Genomic DNA, 18,505 nt, shown 5'->3' on the forward strand with positions numbered 1-18,505 from the left:
TTTCAATGTGCTTGTGTGAAAAAATAATTGTTTCTTTTCTATTTGGTTTTCTCAAAAAAAAGTACATCCATCTCCTTGTTTCTGTTTCCTGATTAATCTCTCTCCTATATGTTGTTGGCTCATTAATATTCAACATACAATTACCATACTGGGCAGAAATGCACATTTAAAAAGTACTAGTATCTATTAAGTTCAGGATATCTCTGGTCTAAAAAGTCACTAGTAACTAAAAAATAAGTACTAGTTCTATTTTTTGTTAACACGGGTAGTTTAATTAAATACTAGTCACTATTGGAATAAGTACTAGTATCTAATGATTAAGTACTAGTATCTAATGAATAAGTACTGGTAACTTTACAAAAGACACTAGTACCTAGAGAATAAGCACTAGTACCTAAAGAATAAGCACTAGTAGTTAACGAATAAGCACTAGTACCTAATGAATAAGTACTAGTACTTAATGGAAAAGATACTAGTGTCTAAAAAATAAGTACTAGTAACATGAAAAAAAGATACTAGTACAGCTTTTAGAATAAATGTTAAAAAGGCTTTCCATAGACTTCGTAACTGCAAGGATGGATTCAGTAACACCGCTCACGCTCAGCAGAGGGCAGTAGAGAGCTCATTCCGGTTAAACTAAGCTGCGTTCTATGCTAGACTGCTAGTGTCATTCATTGCTGGCCGCTCACTGACGATGGCTTTGACCAGGTTCGAACGGTTTTTGGGCCGATTGCTTCGAGCTGTGGTTTGGATGTTATTCGCCGTTTTTAAATTATTTGCACCCCAGCAGAGGCATGGAGTTTCGCGACTCCCACCCATCACTAACCCACTTCTGCTGCTCTCAGCGATGCAGCTTGCCAGAAAGATTCGTCGGAAAGCAGTAAGATGTCAATAAAAACTGCGTAGGCTTTGTGGCCTGATAAATATAATGACAGCATAACCGTAATGACATGTTAGTTACTCTTTGAGTGACGCTACGGGAAAGATCTTATTTCACACTCATTATGAGGAAGAGATCGGACAGTGTGTATTTTAATGAATTCTGGGAGTTGTAGTGTCAAAACAGTTTCAGTTTTGTGGCATAGTTTATAAAAAAATAGTTTGTCTTCTGATCGCAGGTCTTTTTTTAATGTAAGTAATCAGAGTAGGACGTCTATTTGCCTTGACGCACTAGTTAAGAGGAATTCACGAGTTACCAAGGCTGTTCAAAGGTCAGCAGAAGTTATGAAATCAATAGCTACATTGTTTAGGGCATCCTTAAAGCCTCCAGTATGCGTATCAATCATCCAGACTATTTTATTTCGTCCTATAAATCATTGATTTATTTTCAGTTCCCTCATTTGCCTGTACAACAAAACAAAATCAACAGCAAAAAAACAAACAAACAAAAAAACAAAAACAAAACCAAAACCAAAACAATTGTCCTCGCCTTAATTTTTAGATATATAACATATAGTAGTTTAAAATATATAAAATATATAGTAATATATATTTAAATTATATTATATTTAATATAATATAAAAGTTTTATATAGTAGTAACCTTTAAAAATAAAATGATTTTATATAACTTTTTTAAGTGACACTGAAGCTACACTGTAATAATATCAAATGCATAATAATATATCTATTTTCTTTTTCAGGGCATCATGTGATAAATCTTTTAGCTTTGATGAAGCATATTTTAGAATTTAAAGTTTTCAAATAATCAAAAATGTCTCTAAATGAAGAATCATGTATATCTGCTCCCCCTTTCTTTTGAGAACAGACAAATATAACATAGTGCAGTGTGTACATTTTTCTAGGCATTTAGATCCACGACTCATGTTCACAGTAGGCCTGACCTAGGTTTTCAATCTGCATCTTACAATGTTTGTCTTTCAGTTAAGTACCCACAACCATTTTTTATGTTTTACTGCATTATGCAGCCTAAACAGCTCCAATTTGTCTCTAGGTAACAAGTGTTGAAGTGGTCCAGGCCTACATTGACCGCATTCAGGAAGTGAACCCACTTATCAATGCCATGGTCAAAGACAGGTAAGTGGGTTCAAAGGTAAAACCAACCTATATTTCATTCAGATTCTGAAAACACGTTCTCATTTCTTTAGGTTTTCTGCAGCACTTCAGGAAGCTGCACAGGTAGACAAACTGATAGAGGAGGAGACAGGAGGAGAGGAGGTGTTGGAGGACAGGCTACCTCTGCTTGGAGTACCCATCACTGTTAAAGAGGCCTTTGCCCTGCAAGGTATGTCATTTTTCCAAACCTCTCTTTAAAAAAAAAAAGATAAATTTCTGTAGGATGACACTCTTTGTTTTCGCTTTAACAGGCATGCCTAACTCGACAGGGCTGTTGACCAGACGGGATCTGGTTTCAGGAGTAGATGCCCCATCTGTTGCTCTGTTGAAGAGGGCAGGAGCGATTCCACTTGGCGTAACTAACTGCAGTGAGCTCTGTATGTGGCTAGAGTCCCACAACCACCTCTATGGCATCACTAACAACCCCTATGACTTTGAGAGAATTGCAGGCGGCAGTTCGGGTAATTCTTACACACATTTACAAATCCGGACACTTTCATCATTGTAAACCTTGTAGGAGTTGTGCATATTACAAGTTGCTCTCTGTAATTTTAACTTAAATGAAATTAAAAAAAAAAAAATTAAAAACACATCAAATATGAAAATATGAAAATGTGCATCATTAAAGGGGGGGTGAAATGCTATTTCATGCATACTGAGTTTTTTACACTGTTAAAGAGTTGGATTCCCATGCTTAACATGGACAAAGTTTCAAAAATTAATTTGTACGTTTGAAGGAGTATTTCTGTTCCAAAAATACTCCTTCCGGTTTGTCACAAGTTTCGGAAAGTTTTTTTCGAGTATGGCTCTGTGTGACGTTAGATGGAGCGTAATTTCCTTATATGGGTCCTGAGGGCACGTCTGCCGGAAGAGCGTGCGCTCCCGTTTAGCAGAGCACTGAGAGGCTGAGCACAGACAATCACTGATCAGAGCGAGAGCGTCGCGAAAAGTCACAAAAGGAGTGTGTTTTTGGTTGCCAGGGCAAGACAACCCTGCACAGATTACCAAAGAAAAGCATTAACAGCATTAAGGGACCAGTGGATGGAGTTTATTTTTACAGAGCATCAACGGAGTTGTGCAAGTGTTTGTTCCCTGTCTAAAATGCTTGTTTTACAAACAAAGCCCAGTTTGACGACGGATTTGCGTATCGTTTATTTCTTAAGGATGATGCAATCCCAACGAAAAAGGGTCACGATTGTGTGTTGGAACCACAGGCGGTGAGTAAAACTGCTTAAAATATCTCTGCCTCCTTGTTAGTGCGTCCGCCTCCCATCGGAGACCCGGGTTCGAGCCCCGCTCGGAGCGAGTCCTTGCTGCTGCTGCTCTCGTTCAGTTTCAGCCTTCACGGCTGTCACAGCTTCCAAACGCTCTCAACGCAACTGGTGCTCGTGATTCTTTAGCTCCGCCCACATGTCACGCCTCCAGGCGCTCGTGTTTTTCCGGGAAAAATTGGTACAGACTATCTTTCTCTTATGAATATAATAAAACTAAATACTTTTTGGAGTTATGAAAGATGCAGTACTACTCTATAGGTACTCAAGATTAACATGATATTGAGTGAAAACGAGCATTTCACCCCCCCTTTAATTACTTTTTGCCCATAAAGACATGAATAGTTAAAAAAAACTATTTTTTTTTAAATAGAAATTGAATTTGTTGAAAAGAGAAAGAGAAAAGAGAAGAGAAAGAGAAATTGAAAAAGAAAATATGTATAAACTGATGCACACTTGCACAAGATAAAGAATCCAGTCATGTTACAGGGTTTCTGCGGGTCTTTAAGATGTGTAAAAAATTACATATTTGCTATTATTTTGTTGTCTCTTTAGGAGGGGTCTGTTTCAAGTTGATGACTCATTGCTTTTTAAAACATAACTGTTTCTTCCAAAGTTATGTTAGCTTCTTGCCTAATATCTCGGACAGCAGGCTGGGCTTCCTCCCCTTTTTATAGGGTTTATAAGTTTTCCTTAGGTCATTTTTAGAGCAGGCAGTTTCCCTATTTCTCATGCTTTTGAACGGTGTCCCTTGTGTTAAGGTTTCAATTAGATGGCCAACAGTTGTGTTTGCAGTTAGGCTGGTTAAGATGTCCCTCCTTTTTATTAGTTAGGTTGTGTTAGACTGTGCTATCCCCCATGCTAAGGTTTCTAAGTAGCCACTAGTATCTGTGGTCCTTGTATTATCAGGCTAAGGTGTTGCTCACATAACATAGCTGTCTGAGGTTAGCAGTGTTGTCCACCCTCCTTCATTTGAAACTGGGTTCTCCAATTCTGCCAAGCTATGTGAGTGCCCCGGGGTGTCAGTGGCTTGGTTTCTTTCTGAGAAAAGGTTTGGTGTATGTCTGTCACTTCCTTGGTGTTCTCTCAACAGATTGACAGGCATGTGCAACGGTATCCATAGCATAGTTGGCATTTAATTCCCCAAGTGTCCACTAGAGGACACAACACGAGTTCCATAGAAGGGGAACGTCTCGGGTTACACATGTAACCATGGTTCCCCGAGAGGGAACGAGATGCTGTGTCTCCTCGCCATGCCTTCAGCCTATCTGTTTGACGTCTATTTCAGGCGACTAAGTTGGTGATGTGTTCTGCAGGTGCCCTCTTATACTTCTGGGCACCTGCCTGTGACTTCACAGCCTACGTGGGCCAATAGGATTGGAGCTGTTTAACATGTGCTTTAAACAGAGGTCCTGCTGGCATCAGTCCCCAATTGTCGGCTAGACAACACAGTATCTTGTTCCCTCTTGGGGAACCATGGTTACATGTATAAACCAAGATGTTTGCTTGAGAAGCAAAATGAAAATATTTGAAGTCTTGTTTTCTTAAAAGTTATCTGAGTTTTGTATGCTAAAACAAACATATCTGTTAATAATGTATGAAAATGATTTCCCTTTGAATTAAGTTGATGTTTTTTTTTGTTAGTTTTTTGAGCCTAGAGGCAGTTATTTGTTTTTGTGTAAATCATAAACTTCTAAGAAAACAAGAATTCTTATGTCTTTTTTTCTTCTCAAGTAAGTGTATCTTGATTTATAAATCTTTAGACATTTGCAGTGTAAAACAAGGCACAAATAATGATTAAGAAAATGTTTTTTTGCAGTGTGATGTAAAATGAATAGACTGGTAATGGAGATCTACAATATTACAATTTGAGAACATATTGATGTATTGTGATTCCTTCAGTTTGGTCCTTAAAATTTCTGTACTTGGTCTGTTAAAGGTCTACAACTGACCTTCCTAAAACCTGCAGAAACCCTTTATTAGTAGTTTAATAAAAGCTTTATGCTTTAACAGCTTTATAACCATTAAGCGGGTCGCCTCATGGGGGCTGCCATGTTAAGATCACATCAGCAGCCATACTTTCGCTCACAGAATAAATATAAAATGGCTTACTGTGAATAGTGCACTGCATTTTTATGACATCATCTTTAGCTGAAAAATATCCCAGTATAAGTCCAAGATGACTTCCAGAGCAACATTAGCAAAAATTAACTGTAGTTATTAATCTCAATTGTAGGAGGTGAAGGCAGTATATTGGGTGCTGGTGCCTCTGTCATTGGAGTTGGATCGGATATTGGGGGTAGTATCCGTATTCCCTGCTTTTTTAATGGAATCTTCGGACACAAGCCATCAACAGGTAAGAAGAACGGGTGCAGTTGTGTGCATGTGTTGGTAAGTAGTATAATAATAGTGACACAGATGGAGGGAATGGCTTCTATATACAGGTGCATCTAAAAAAATGTAATATCAACTTTCTTATATTCTAGATTCATTGCATACAAACTGAAATATATCAAGAGTTTTTTTTGTTTTAATTTGGATGTTTATGACTTACAGCTTAGGAAAATGTAAAATTCAGTATCTCAAAAAAAAAGTAATATTCAATTTTAAGCTTGATTAGTTTGATTAATTTTGAGTATAAATACTGGGTACCTCTTGGGCTAGTTTAGAACATGCAACCACAATTATGAGAAAGACTACTGACTTGATAGTTGTCCAGAAGATGATCATTGAAACCTTCCACAAGGAGGGTAAGCCACAGAAGGTCATTGCTGAAAGGACAGAGTGCTGTATCAAAATATATTAATAGAAAGTTGACTGGAAGGAGAAAGAGTGGTAGGAAAAGGGATGACCATCCTTCTGTGATTATTTGGGGAGCTGTGACGTCTGCTGGTGTTTGTCCATTGTAGGGCTGCACAATTAATAGTATTTTAATCTCAATAACGATATCCACCTTTTTAAATTAAATAAAAATAATCGTGACAATATTGACCGACTCGTTATTTATCCTGAAACGTGTTTTTCATTTGGCATTTGCGTTATCTTGCATTGCTAACAAGTCTCTCTTCACTAGCATTCATGCTTATAGTTGCCAGATGTGAAGAGCTTTAAACCCCAAAACAGAGCTTTTCTCCTGGATACACTTTCTTCCCTGGTGTTTTATTTAATTTGTGCAATCTGGCAACCCTGTGTTGATGGCAAAACAAGTGCTGATGATAATATGAAAATATGAATGGAGAGGTGGTGCGGCAAGATGGCGGCCGGGGTGGATGGTCTCTTTTAAGTGCGGATGTCTTAGGGGTGTTTTTTTCCAAATATTTGTAAAGGGAGAAATTATTTTTTATACTTTGTGGACTACTTGTATTTTATATTGGATTGTTAACTAGACAATGGGCTCTGAAATAGTTCCCCCTCAGGGAATAGTTGCCTCTAAAATATCGTAATCTGTAGAGACACAAAAAGGTCAAGATGAAGGAACAAATAATGACATTGAGATGACAGATAATTTGTACACTTTTGAGAGAGATCTTTAGCGTAAGGCAGATATGGATGACACGCCAGAAAAACCTTGCGCCAAAAAAAGTGAAAGACGAACCGCCGCTCCTTGAAATACAAGAGAATATCATAACTCTCTTGTCCAAAAAAAATAATGAGAGCTCGGGGCAACTGGAGAATCTGATTCGAGAAAATATGCTCAGCATTGGAACAGTCAATTGACTTTGTGCTGAATGAAGTTAAGGACTTAAAAGATGAAATGAAAGCAGTTGAAGAAATTTCTAAATCACATGAGCAGAAATATGGAGATGGAACTTGAGGTTGCATGGTGTTCCCGAGAAAACGGATGAGGATCAAGCATCTGGTGATTGGAATCTGCGTTTCAGTTGCTCCAGGGCTCAGTCATATTTATAACTTTTTAGTCGATCCTATCCAATACTGTTTGGTTTTACAGTCAATTCCCAAGGAAACTTTGAGGCTATTAGAAGGTAGTAAGAATTATTCTTTAAAAATAATTGAAGAATTTACTTCTTGTATTATGTAGCAGGGCAAGGATTTCACAAGTTATGGATGTAATAATATTTTCTTACGCTCCCTTCTTCCATCTAAAAGTATACTTGCTGTTACTACTCGATGGAATTCTCTATTTAAAAAATGTCTTGATTGGAGTAAAATTTGGATGACATCTCATAAATATTGCATCACAAACAAAGTGAAAGAAGTTTCATATGAAATTTTTCATCGGGTTTACCCAGTTAAGTCACTTGTGGCACAGCGTTTCAAAGTGAAAATGGAAGATATTTGTGTTTTTTGTCAAATTTCCAGAGACTATTAATCACTTATCCCAAGAGCTGCACAGTCCCAAACACGTGTCCCAAGACCCAAATATTTTTGAAAGAACTCAGTATATACTTACAAAGAAAGACTGTTATGCTTGTTAACCTTGTCAAATGGAAAGAAAAAAAGAATTAAAATAGATATAAAATATATTTAGAGACAATATCGAAAGCAATAAAATCTATAAAGTTGTTTAATAGATACAATTTAATGTAAAATGCCTTTTTTTCTCTCCTTTTTTTATTATTACCCCTGACATGTATAGTTTTATGTACTCTTGTTTGTAAACTATATTCTGTTCTTGTTAACATTTAATAAAAATTTTTAAAAATTATATGAAAGCATACAAGTCTAGCGATCTCTCCGCAGCGATATTCTGCTTACATTAGAGTGTCATATAGACAATGTGTGTGTTTGTGTTACCAAATGTGCCATGATCAAACTTTCACTGAGTTTCAATAATGGATCTGTTGTGTTTGAGGAATAAATTCGATTTTCCTGTGACAATACAATGGGGAAAAATGTACATAAATTGGAATTGTTGAAATTTAAATTAAGAGTTTCTAAAGTTTTTACCATTTTTCTTGTTGAAAATGGCATGGCAATGTTAGTTTCAGTGTGTATTAATGATCTTTAAGGAAATTTACTGTGCGATCTGAGTGGCTTTTTCCCATTTGTGAACAAATTGTAACATGAAAATGTAATGTGAATAACAGATGACAAAACACTAACCAAAACCATGAGTTTTGTATTATCATAGTTGGTTAAATGAAGTCATTGTATAATCAAAAGGTTAAAGGAAACATAAAATGTAATTGCATTTCTCTGCTAAATAGCCAAGACATAACCATCAGAATTTAAACAAAAAACACTCTTGAAATATTTCAGTTTGTGTGCAATGAATCTAGAATACAAGAAAGTTTTTTGTTTTTTTAATTAAATGACAAAAAATAAAGACATTTTCCATGCTATTCTAATTTTTTTGAGATGCACCCGTATTGTAGTAATGTTGATTAAGACTATGACAAACACAAACTACATGTTTTGGCTGTACATACAGGTATCGTAAGCAATGATGGTCAGTATCCTCCCGCCTCTGGACTGCAAAAGGGATTTCTGTGTACAGGACCTATGTGCCGCTATGCTGAAGACCTGATTCCCATGCTAAGCATCATGGGAGGACCTAATGCAAATAAGTAATATACAACGCTATTTACATAGATATGATATGATCACAACAACATTGTAAGCAAATATCAGCTTTACTTAAATGCAATCTACACTACCATTCAAAAGTTTATGGTCCATTAGATTAAAAGTGTTTTTGTGGTCTTTTAGAAGTGTTTAGTTAGTCATTAGTATCCCTGTTGAGAGTAGAGGTGTGCGATATTTATCAACTATGATAACATTGTAGTTGTTTTAATTATGTGCCAACTGCCATTTTTGACTCACTCACTTTGCAAAAAAGAAAAAAGAAAAACATGTCTTGAGAGAAAGATTAGAATACAACTAGAATGTGTAGAATGTTTCCTCTTCACTGAAAAGAAAAGTATTAATTTCATTTAAAAAAAAGTATTTCTAATTATTTTTTATATATAAAAATTAAATTAAACAAAACATATGAATAGGGTAGCTTTCATTTCAGTCTTTCCAATTGTTTATTTTAAATTTGGTCAACCACTGTTAGAAATGCATCCTAAATCATCACTTGTCTTTCTGTCGGTCTTTCTCTTCTGGTAGACTGCGTCTCTCTGCTGAAGTAGATTTGAAAAAGCTGAGGTTCTTCTCTGTTCCCCACAATGGAGGCTCTCATTTGGTCTCTCCAGTTGACACACAGTTGCTTAAGGCACAGAAAATGGTAAGTGGGTGTTTGTGAGAAAATGGTAAGTGGGTGTTTGTGGATCGGCTTCACATGATTTTACATTAAATGGGCTCTTGGTTTTTTTTAGGTGGTCAGACGTTTAGAAGCAGACCTTGGGGTGAAGGTCCAAGAGCTGTTTATCCCTCAGCTCAAATACTCCTTTCAGATCTGGGGAACTATGATGGCCTCACCCGGCAAGGATGGAAAGGTGTGCTTTTTGCCATTATAATTTTTATATCCTCATCAATAAATCTACTGAAGAATAAATATACAGATATACTTAATAAAATAGTAAACTCAACATTTTTAAAAATGGAAGTCAGTTTTAAAGGATGACAAATTAGTTCATTAAAATGAATGTAAGATAACTTTTAACCTCTCACCGACTTAAGCTCTTTATTTACATCCTGTTAAGGATGGGGTTTAATGGTTTTCTGTTGTGTAAATAATGGGGGTTATTGAAAATAACTTGTCTGAATAACTGTATTCTGTACTTGTCTTGTCGCTTCTGGTTCGGTTCTTTTCAGTGTTGCCAGATCTCGCGAGACAAATAAGCAACCAGGGCTGTGAAAACAAGCCCAAAACAAGCGACTTTTTCTACGGAACCCCCCTAGGTTCTGGGAAGAGAAAAATAAATAAACTGTGTGCACGGTTTTACTATTCGTGGGGACGGATTTTAAACTGTGGGTAAAGATTTTCAATTTACACCCATGTGGACAGATTGGTAAACTGTGCACAGTTTTACAAAACTGCACACGCAGTACAGTTTATTTATTTTTCTCCCCCCCTGAGCTTCAGGACAATGACCACAAGAGGGAGTTAAACCCCCTTTTAACATTATTTAACATTAGAAAACTGATGGGATATCAAATATAGACTGATGTACAGAGCACATTATATACACAGTAAACATCTAATAATTAAAATTTGCACACACAAATAAATATCATCCTGAATTCATAAATTCTTTATTTATCATTGCATAATAAAAACTCTCCTACAGTCCAGTCAGACGACATCAGTCGCTACTCGCGCGCATTTATTTAAAGTTTAAGTCACTCACTGACAAAGTTTTCCTAACCAGAAAAAATAACAGATTGCCCTGATCTGCCTCTGATTGGCTAGTACTCGTTGCCATCTGGGTTAGAGCCAATAAGAAGCAGGATGTGGGTGGGAAAAAAAACTCTGCTGTCTCCTGTGTGTATGGGGGAAAGGGAGGGACAGAGAGAACAGACTAGAACGACGTTTAAATAACATATAGAAAAATATCTGCTTGATAACTTATTAGGGAGCTGGGAACAACCCCAAATAAGCAACTACACTTTAGAAACAAGCCCCAAAAAACACGACCCACGACTACCAATATTTGTAAGCGACTTTACAGGATAACAAACCCAAATTCGCTAATAATAAGCGGACTTGGCAGCACTGGTTCTTTTCTATGTGCTTTGTTAAACATGGAGCTATTTTACTCAGGATGCTTTTAATTTAATTTAATTTAATTTAATTTAATTTAATTTAATTTAATTTAATTTAATTTAATTTAATTTAATTTAATTTAATTTAATTTAATTTAAAAGGATGCTTTTAAAAGATATACCAAAGAGGATCATGACTGATTTCTATTATATATGCAGATTGATTTCAACTACATATATATATATATATATATATATAATATTCAATTAGTTATAAATAAGTTTGTGTTTTAGTTTAATAGCAGATCGTCTGTTATTCATTTTAATATACATACTTTCCTACGATGTATAACATCAATAATGTTCTAGTTGTCAGCATATTTATATGAGATTGTTTTGTCTCAGCCTCCCACCACCTTTGCAGAGCTAATGAGTGAAGGCGGGAAGAAGGTTTGGCCTGTCTGGGAGCTGTTCAAGTGGCTATTGGGGTTTTCTTCTCATACCATAGCAGCAATAGGTGTGTGACAGAGCAAATGAGCTTGTACCCTTTCAACTGTGAATTTGAACCATCCTTCCTTACAGATCTGATTAATCTTTATTAGCATGAGATGCAAATCATTGCTGCCAGTGTCTTCTTGTGATGAGCATTTTTTGCAAGTTATGTATGTGAAGATGAATGCCTGTGATAATAGTGTTCCTTTCTGTCTCTCTTTCTCAGGTCTTGCTCTAGTTGAGCTGCTCCAGAGTTCCCATCCGTCTCCATTCATTTTACAGCAGAAGGAGAAACTGCAGCAGGAGCTGGAGGAGTTGCTGGGCACAGATGGAGTGCTGCTGTACCCCTCTCATCCCCAGATTGCTCCCAAACACCACCACCCAATTTTCACACCCTTCAACTTCTGTTACACTGGTAAGTGTTGTTGGTTGTGATCTACTGATAATCTACTTATTATGGACCATGTTCCTGGGGATCTTGGGCTCTAAGCGTTTTTGTTCTCTGCAGGTATCTTTAATATCCTAGGTTTGCCAGTGACCCAGTGTCCATTAGGGCTGAGTGAGGAGGGTTTGCCCCTGGGTGTACAGATTGTGACAGGTAAATTACAGGACCGTCTCTCTTTGGCCACTGCCCTCTACCTGGAGAAAGCTTTTGGTGGCTGGAGGGAACCAGGCAAGACAACAGCCAAGCCTTAATCCAGTTCATGCATCTGCAACAACAGGACCACATAACCAACAACACATGCTGTACCCCATATACAGCATGTGTAACCATCCAAAGCTTAATGACATTCATGAGTGCAGAATGCATTTTACATTAACTGACATGTTTTTGAGGCCTGCATCTGTGTTTACCTATATGTAAACTTGATATATCTTAATTTCATTCATAAGAAATTGAATGGATGCTGTATCCAGAACAAATAAATATAGATATTTAAACAACACATCTATTAATTTTATAACTATGTGAAAAATACTGTATTTCTTTCAATTATTTTTGTTTTATGCACTAAAACAAGGATGTTTGAAAACACATTTGTGCTGCTCACTATTTCCTCGTAACAGGCTTATAAAGAGCAGGCTCTTTCGTGTGACAAATCTACTTTAGAATATCCTTCGCCATAAGCAGATTTCAGTGTATTATTAGGAAGACGGGCAGAAATCAGTCATATTTAGAAGTAAATATCAAGCTAGGGCATTGAAATGCTGGGCACTGGCAGTTTTCTTGGGCTTTATTACTCATATTTTGTTGTTGGTTTCTATGAAAAATCTGGACGAACATTTTGCAATGTGCTAACGTATTAAATTAATGTTCCTACAGCAGTAACACAAAATAAATAAAAAAAATAAAAAATTCCCAAATGTTAAGTGTTATACTTGAATGTTTTTAAATGTCCCTAATAAATATGTGTCTGAATTGTTAGCAACATAAACATAAATAACCTGCATGTCATAAACAGATCATCAATATATTGTTAAATAACTTTTAAAAAATGGACAGCAGATGACATTACATGCATTTATTAATTCATTATGTAATTCTTAAGGGATCATGAATAAAGTCAGATAACACAGTTGGATATAGTTAAAATATTTCACAACACTGAAGACTCTTATTTTTCCTTTTCTCTCCTTCTTTCTTTGTAAATCGTATCAAAAAATTTAAAACAAAAGCTTTGGGGAAAAAAAAACACTTCACATTAATAATGTATCGCACTGCTATTTAAAAATGATACTATATCTAAAATACTTTATAAAATAGTGCTATAACCTATAAATACAATAAGTATTTTAATTTAGATTGTACTACCTCAAGCACATTTTAGGTAGTGAAATAGAAATGGCCTATACAATTGAAAATGCAAATGTTCGCCCTTTTAACTGTATTTTGTGGCGATATCTGCCCATATAAATATATTTATTGATCATAGGACTACTTGGCCACTAGGTGGCATCATTTTCCCATCTGTCATGTCTAAACTACTATTTAAAAAAAAGAAAAAGAAATAAGTATGACATTTTATAGTGGGTCCGATTATTTAACCAGTTCAGTTTGAGTGGGAGACCTTTATATGTATTGTTATCATATATGATATATATTATTATGATTGCAGTCTGATTCCAAGTAGTAGTGGTACTGTTTTAGCAAAAGTAGTTTAAGGTAGAAGTATTATTATTACTACTATTATAACCTCAGTTGAGCTAATGAAACAAGTCTTTACTCTTATGTTAGGGAGTGATCTGTTGTCACTCTTTTGCCTCCAGGTTAGTTTGTCTCCTATATTAGGACTGTTTTTCATATGTACAGTCTATTTCTTTGTCTTTTTTTTTCTAATTCATTGGTTACATCTAGAGCAAGGGTCCAAAACACCTAGGAAACGGTAAACAAAGCAAGACAGGCCCACTTCACAATGAACACTCTTTAGAGCTGCAAACTGATTAGATAGGAGAGGCTTTCATCAAGGTTACCCAACAGAAAATGCTAATTATAGTCTTTCTGTAAAACTGTGTTGGCTTTTAATTTGGATATCAGGTGTGTGTGTTTTCAGCATGTTTTGTCAGTCCACAAAATGTCTGCTGTTTTTTTTTTCTAACTACAGTGTTTATTATTATAATTTCTTTTATGGCAATTATGAAAATGAATGAAAAGGTTTTCATTCATCCAGGTGTTTGTAAAACAATTCAGTTAGTTTAATATTTAATTGGTAAGAACATTTTGTTGTAATACCATTCCAAAATCTTTAGCATCATTTCAGTGTTATGTGTAAACAGCTCTAAACTGGATGTTTAATTTATTCTATATTCCACAGATTAGGATTAGATCTCATCATAATATTAAACTAATATTATGTTCATATATCAGACAAACTTTTAATGCTTTGCTATACGACCGCCTTCATATGACCTGAAAGCAGTTGTAAATGGAAGGCTTTCTTTCCAAATGATGGAGACAAACACCTGGAATCTCTGAATAGCTACTAGCCTGGATGAAGGATGAAGGATGCAACAGAAAGAGAAGGACAGAGGCCGTGATTGGTTTCTGTGGCAACATCGTACTCAGAGACTTCAAAGAGCCAGGCCTAATTATTCCAGATCCCATAACAACACACATCACCATCATCTCATGTATTTTCATCAGTGTTCAAAGAAAATGATTAACATGATTGAATGGGATGGAATGAGACATCACAGAACAGGCTGAGTTGAAATGGAAAGCGGTCCAAAAGAGCAGAAAAAAAGGAACAGTGCATGGAACTAGACATGAAAATTAACCTATGTAATAAATTTAATTTAATTATTGATTTATTGATCATTTACTTATTGTTTTAGTAGATATCAATCATTACCGGCAGTCAATTAAATATTTATTATTTTAACATGAGTATTCTATGCAAATGTTTATTTTTTCCACAGCTATTTCCAAATATATAAATCTACATTGTGATAATAAGAAACTACTCCAATTATCAGTTCAGGATGAGTTAAATTGCAATACTAGAAAATACCAATTGCTGGCTATTAAAATGTGTTTTAATATAAATGTACAGTCACTGTAAGGTTAACACAAGTGAATTCTTAAATTGTAAATCACAGTGTGGTTTATGCAAATTTAAAAGGGGTTGGGAAAAACAATGCAAATAACAAAGTGCAGCTTAAACTATAATAATGCAAAGCTATTTATCCATATAAATACCAGGTTTGACTCTTTTGTTAGATGCTTTTAACCTCTTGAGAAGTTGTCAGATGTTGACAATTTACTTGAAAGGTTGGATTTACTTGAAATTGAACAACTTCTGTAAAACACTCGAGACATTTTCCTGGAAAAAAACCCTACAGAAACCTATTGCAGCAAGAATGTCCAGTGCTACTCCCACACTACAAAGACCCAAACACTGAGGCCGTTTGTGGCCTGTTGTCCGCCAGGCGTTTCTGGGCAGGGCTTTCTGAATGAACCGATGCTTTATAAACTACACGCTTGAGTCAGGCGGAGCAGCAGACAGAGAAGGCTCACTTCTGGGCGAGACTTCAGGAAGGTTTGTTCTTCGAGCTCGGGACAGCAGTAAAGCGATAAAATGATCATCATCATTGAAGATCAGGTAAGAGCGCTGCTCGGATTCAATGGACACATCAATTTTATAAAAGATATATACATTTTAACTAAATTAGCAAAATCGCGCGGTACGACTTGAGGACACGTTTCGCTGACTAACGGCATGAGAGCCTGTAATTGCCCATAAAATCGATTTCTTTTATGTTTGTTGAAAATTCAACAGCTGTCTGTGAGAATTCACAAAGTATCAGTAACGTTAAGCAATAAACTTCAATAATAAGTCCGTTCAGATTGTGGGTGTAAATAATATAAGGTTAGTTAGCCTATCTGCTAATGTCTAACGTAACGTTACCTAGCCTCTACGGCACCCGAAAGCTAAAATGCATAGTTTCCCCCTATGAAATTCAGCTTTCATGTGATGTTATTCGCACTGCAACATTTATGTTGTAAAATAATGAACCAACGCGCGTGAAATCAAATGACATAACGTTAACTTAGTTCTGCTGCAGCTGCATGCCGCTTCGTTACGTAACCCTCATCTTACGGTGACTGAGTGTGGTCAAAACCTACGTTTGAAAAAAATAAGTTCTCATTCTTCCTTTAACCTAGCTAACACGCTCTTGTAGCATTTATAATTTATTTCGGTGATCGCCATAGACAGTAAGGTGATCGCGGCCTGATGAGACCAAGCGCGCCATCGTCACGTGGGTTTGACTCCTCGAGGTCTTTTTTTTTTTTTTTTTTTGCACAGCAGCAGTTGATCATTTGCCGCATTAAATGAGGCAAATAATTAATACAAGGACGCCATTAAATGTCGGTATATTTATTCTCTTACTGTCTGTTTTAATGTAGTCACATTAAATAATTTGATTCCGTCTTATACAGATACATGTAGTAATTCTTACAAAAGTATTGGCCTAAGTGGTCTACCAATGTGGTGTGTTTTAACCTAGTTAATGATAGCAAATGAAATAGTCAAGGTATAAGATAAATCAAACCATCATTTTACTCCATTCATTTAAAGGAATAGTTGTCCCCAGCCAAGAAGTTCCAAACCTGTATGAATCTTTATTTTGCTCAACACAAAAGAAGGTACTTTGAAGACATGTTGCTCCCAAACAGTTGATGGTAGCCATTGACTTCCATTGTTTTTTTTCTACTACGGAAATGTTTGCTTAGCAACATTTCTTCAAAGTATCCTTTGTGATGAAAGATCAAGTGCCCACAGCAACGCAATCTGATTTTAAAGAATGGCACATTGCAATGATGACACCGCAAACATTGATCATTGATTTGTGTTCACAGGATGGCTTTGACAAGGCTCTTGCTGAGGCAGGTGGTAAGCTTGTAGTGGTTGATTTTACAGCTACGTGGTGCGGGCCTTGTCAGAGCATCGCTCCATTTTACAAAGTAAGGAACCAACTTAAAGTCACTATATTTGAGTCATTGGACTGACTTATTTGACTCAATTTCTCTTTGTAATTCCTTACTTCAGGGCCTGTCTGAAAATCCTTCCTATGCTAATGTGGTCTTCCTTAAAGTGGACGTGGATGATGCACAGGTGAGTGTGTGTGTGTATGTATATATGTATATATATAATTAAAATGTAAAAAAAATTATAATATGACTCGTACTATAAGGTTATCTCATGCTTTTCACATTTTCTAGGTTTCTCATTTGTCATAGTGGTCCAGTGTGAAACTTTTTAGACTGAAACTGTGGTAGCCAGAAGGAATTCAATCATTATTTCACCATAATTCAAATCAATCAATGGAATGGGAGGAAAAGCTTTGGCTTTTTTATGCACTTTATTGTTCATTACCCTTCAACCATAGGTTAGGCCTAAATCCATTTAAATGGATTTAAAAAAAAATTTTTTTTGGTAAGAGGAATGTGTTTTTAATATGCTGTGTTGGCTCATGATATAAACCACTAGAGGGTAGTAGAATAACATAAAATATGATCTGGTTCCATCCCAATCGAAACCAAAAGTCTGATGTTGATGCTTTTTCTGAGTGTGCCCTGCAGTTACTAAATAAAAGAAGTTGGATAAGGGCAGGAAAGCTTCCTGAGGAATATTAAAGTGGTGTTCTGTGTTTTGCAGGATGTAGCCCAGTCTTGTGAGATAAAATGTATGCCAACATTCCACTTCTACAAGAACGGGAAGAAGGTTTGTTCTGTTGTCTTTCCTCTAGTTGAATTAATAAGTCACATATTTCCACAGGTCCTTAAAAAGCCTTGAGTCTTAAATTTTGTTTTATCAGATTTAAGGCCATAAAAATTATTAAATGACTCGAGAAATTGAACAAATAATAGTCACATTAGTACAAAGTTCAAGATATTTCTCTGTAAATATGCAGAGTTTGAATTTACTTCCCATTATTGTTAGGATGATTTAATCTGCTGTTTTTTTTCTGTTGTAGCTGGATGAGTTCTCTGGGTCCAACCAGGCTAAACTGGAAGAGATTTTGAACCAACACAAAGGCTAAGCCTGATACAACCCACTCTTAAATGTTTCCTGTGCAGCATAAGCAATTTTACAAACGATAACACCACACTTGTTTTGTTACTCAAAGGACTTTCATTTTCTAGTCATTTGTCAGTGATTTTAGCAGGTCAAAATCTGCCTTACAAAATCTTTCAACCATAATGAATACCTCTGTATGTTTCTGTGTTCACTTGTAACTCTTAGATGTTTTTTTTCCCAACGTCAATAAATGGAATTAAAGAAATAAAATAGAATGTTGATTTTGTGCTTTAGAAGATTCCAAATTTGTTATACATCAGGTATGGATTTCTCCACTTGTTAGTTCATTGTCCCAAGCCCTGATATAATGGATGCCTGTTGTTGGCCAGGTCTCTTTAAGCATTTTATTGTTAAAGGTTTCTTAACTGCTTTTGTCCAGAGAATTTTATTTAACTTTTATTAGCTGCATAAATAGTTTGTGGTCAGCTTGTTAATGGTGGTTTAAATTGTGGTAACAATCACGTTTATCTAGCAG

The 18,505-nt window shown here is 35.9% G+C and overlaps 2 protein-coding genes across 2 annotated transcripts; both read left to right on the plus strand.

Annotated features, from left to right (window-relative positions):
* The first annotated feature begins 615 nt into the window (after positions 1-615).
* On the plus strand, positions 616-12,808 carry faah2a (fatty acid amide hydrolase 2a). Its single transcript, XM_052601581.1, has 11 exons — positions 616-880; positions 1,954-2,036; positions 2,108-2,244; positions 2,327-2,536; positions 5,583-5,702; positions 8,739-8,874; positions 9,419-9,536; positions 9,628-9,747; positions 11,363-11,474; positions 11,676-11,864; positions 11,958-12,808. The coding sequence occupies exons 1-11, from the start codon at positions 695-697 to the stop codon at positions 12,143-12,145; spliced, it is 1,599 nt and encodes a 532-aa protein (XP_052457541.1). The 5' UTR covers positions 616-694; the 3' UTR covers positions 12,146-12,808.
* Positions 12,809-15,380: 2,572 nt separating this feature from the next.
* zgc:56493 (Thioredoxin-like) lies at positions 15,381-18,256 on the plus strand. Its single transcript, XM_052601592.1, has 5 exons — positions 15,381-15,549; positions 16,809-16,913; positions 16,999-17,064; positions 17,608-17,673; positions 17,927-18,256. Exons 1-5 carry the CDS (start codon positions 15,526-15,528, stop codon positions 17,990-17,992), a joined length of 327 nt encoding a protein of 108 aa, XP_052457552.1. The 5' UTR covers positions 15,381-15,525; the 3' UTR covers positions 17,993-18,256.
* The last annotated feature ends 249 nt before the right edge of the window (positions 18,257-18,505 follow it).

The sequence above is a fragment of the Carassius gibelio genome, chromosome A1, assembly GCF_023724105.1.
Source record: "Carassius gibelio isolate Cgi1373 ecotype wild population from Czech Republic chromosome A1, carGib1.2-hapl.c, whole genome shotgun sequence".
NCBI classification, from domain to species: Eukaryota; Metazoa; Chordata; class Actinopteri; order Cypriniformes; family Cyprinidae; genus Carassius; species Carassius gibelio.

Bases quoted from the DNA above. Each gene is read 5' to 3' on its own strand.
- faah2a (XM_052601581.1), top strand. From the start codon at position 695: ATGGCTTTGACCAGGTTCGAACGGTTTTTGGGCCGATTGCTTCGAGCT. The intron at 2,245-2,326 runs GTATGTCATTTT...TCGCTTTAACAG, and splicing joins AGAGGCCTTTGCCCTGCAAG to GCATGCCTAACTCGACAGGG. The intron at 5,703-8,738 runs GTAAGAAGAACG...CTGTACATACAG, and splicing joins CGGACACAAGCCATCAACAG to GTATCGTAAGCAATGATGGT.
- zgc:56493 (XM_052601592.1), top strand. From the start codon at position 15,526: ATGATCATCATCATTGAAGATCAG. The intron at 15,550-16,808 runs GTAAGAGCGCTG...TTGTGTTCACAG, and splicing joins TCATCATCATTGAAGATCAG to GATGGCTTTGACAAGGCTCT. The intron at 17,674-17,926 runs GTTTGTTCTGTT...TTTCTGTTGTAG, and splicing joins TCTACAAGAACGGGAAGAAG to CTGGATGAGTTCTCTGGGTC.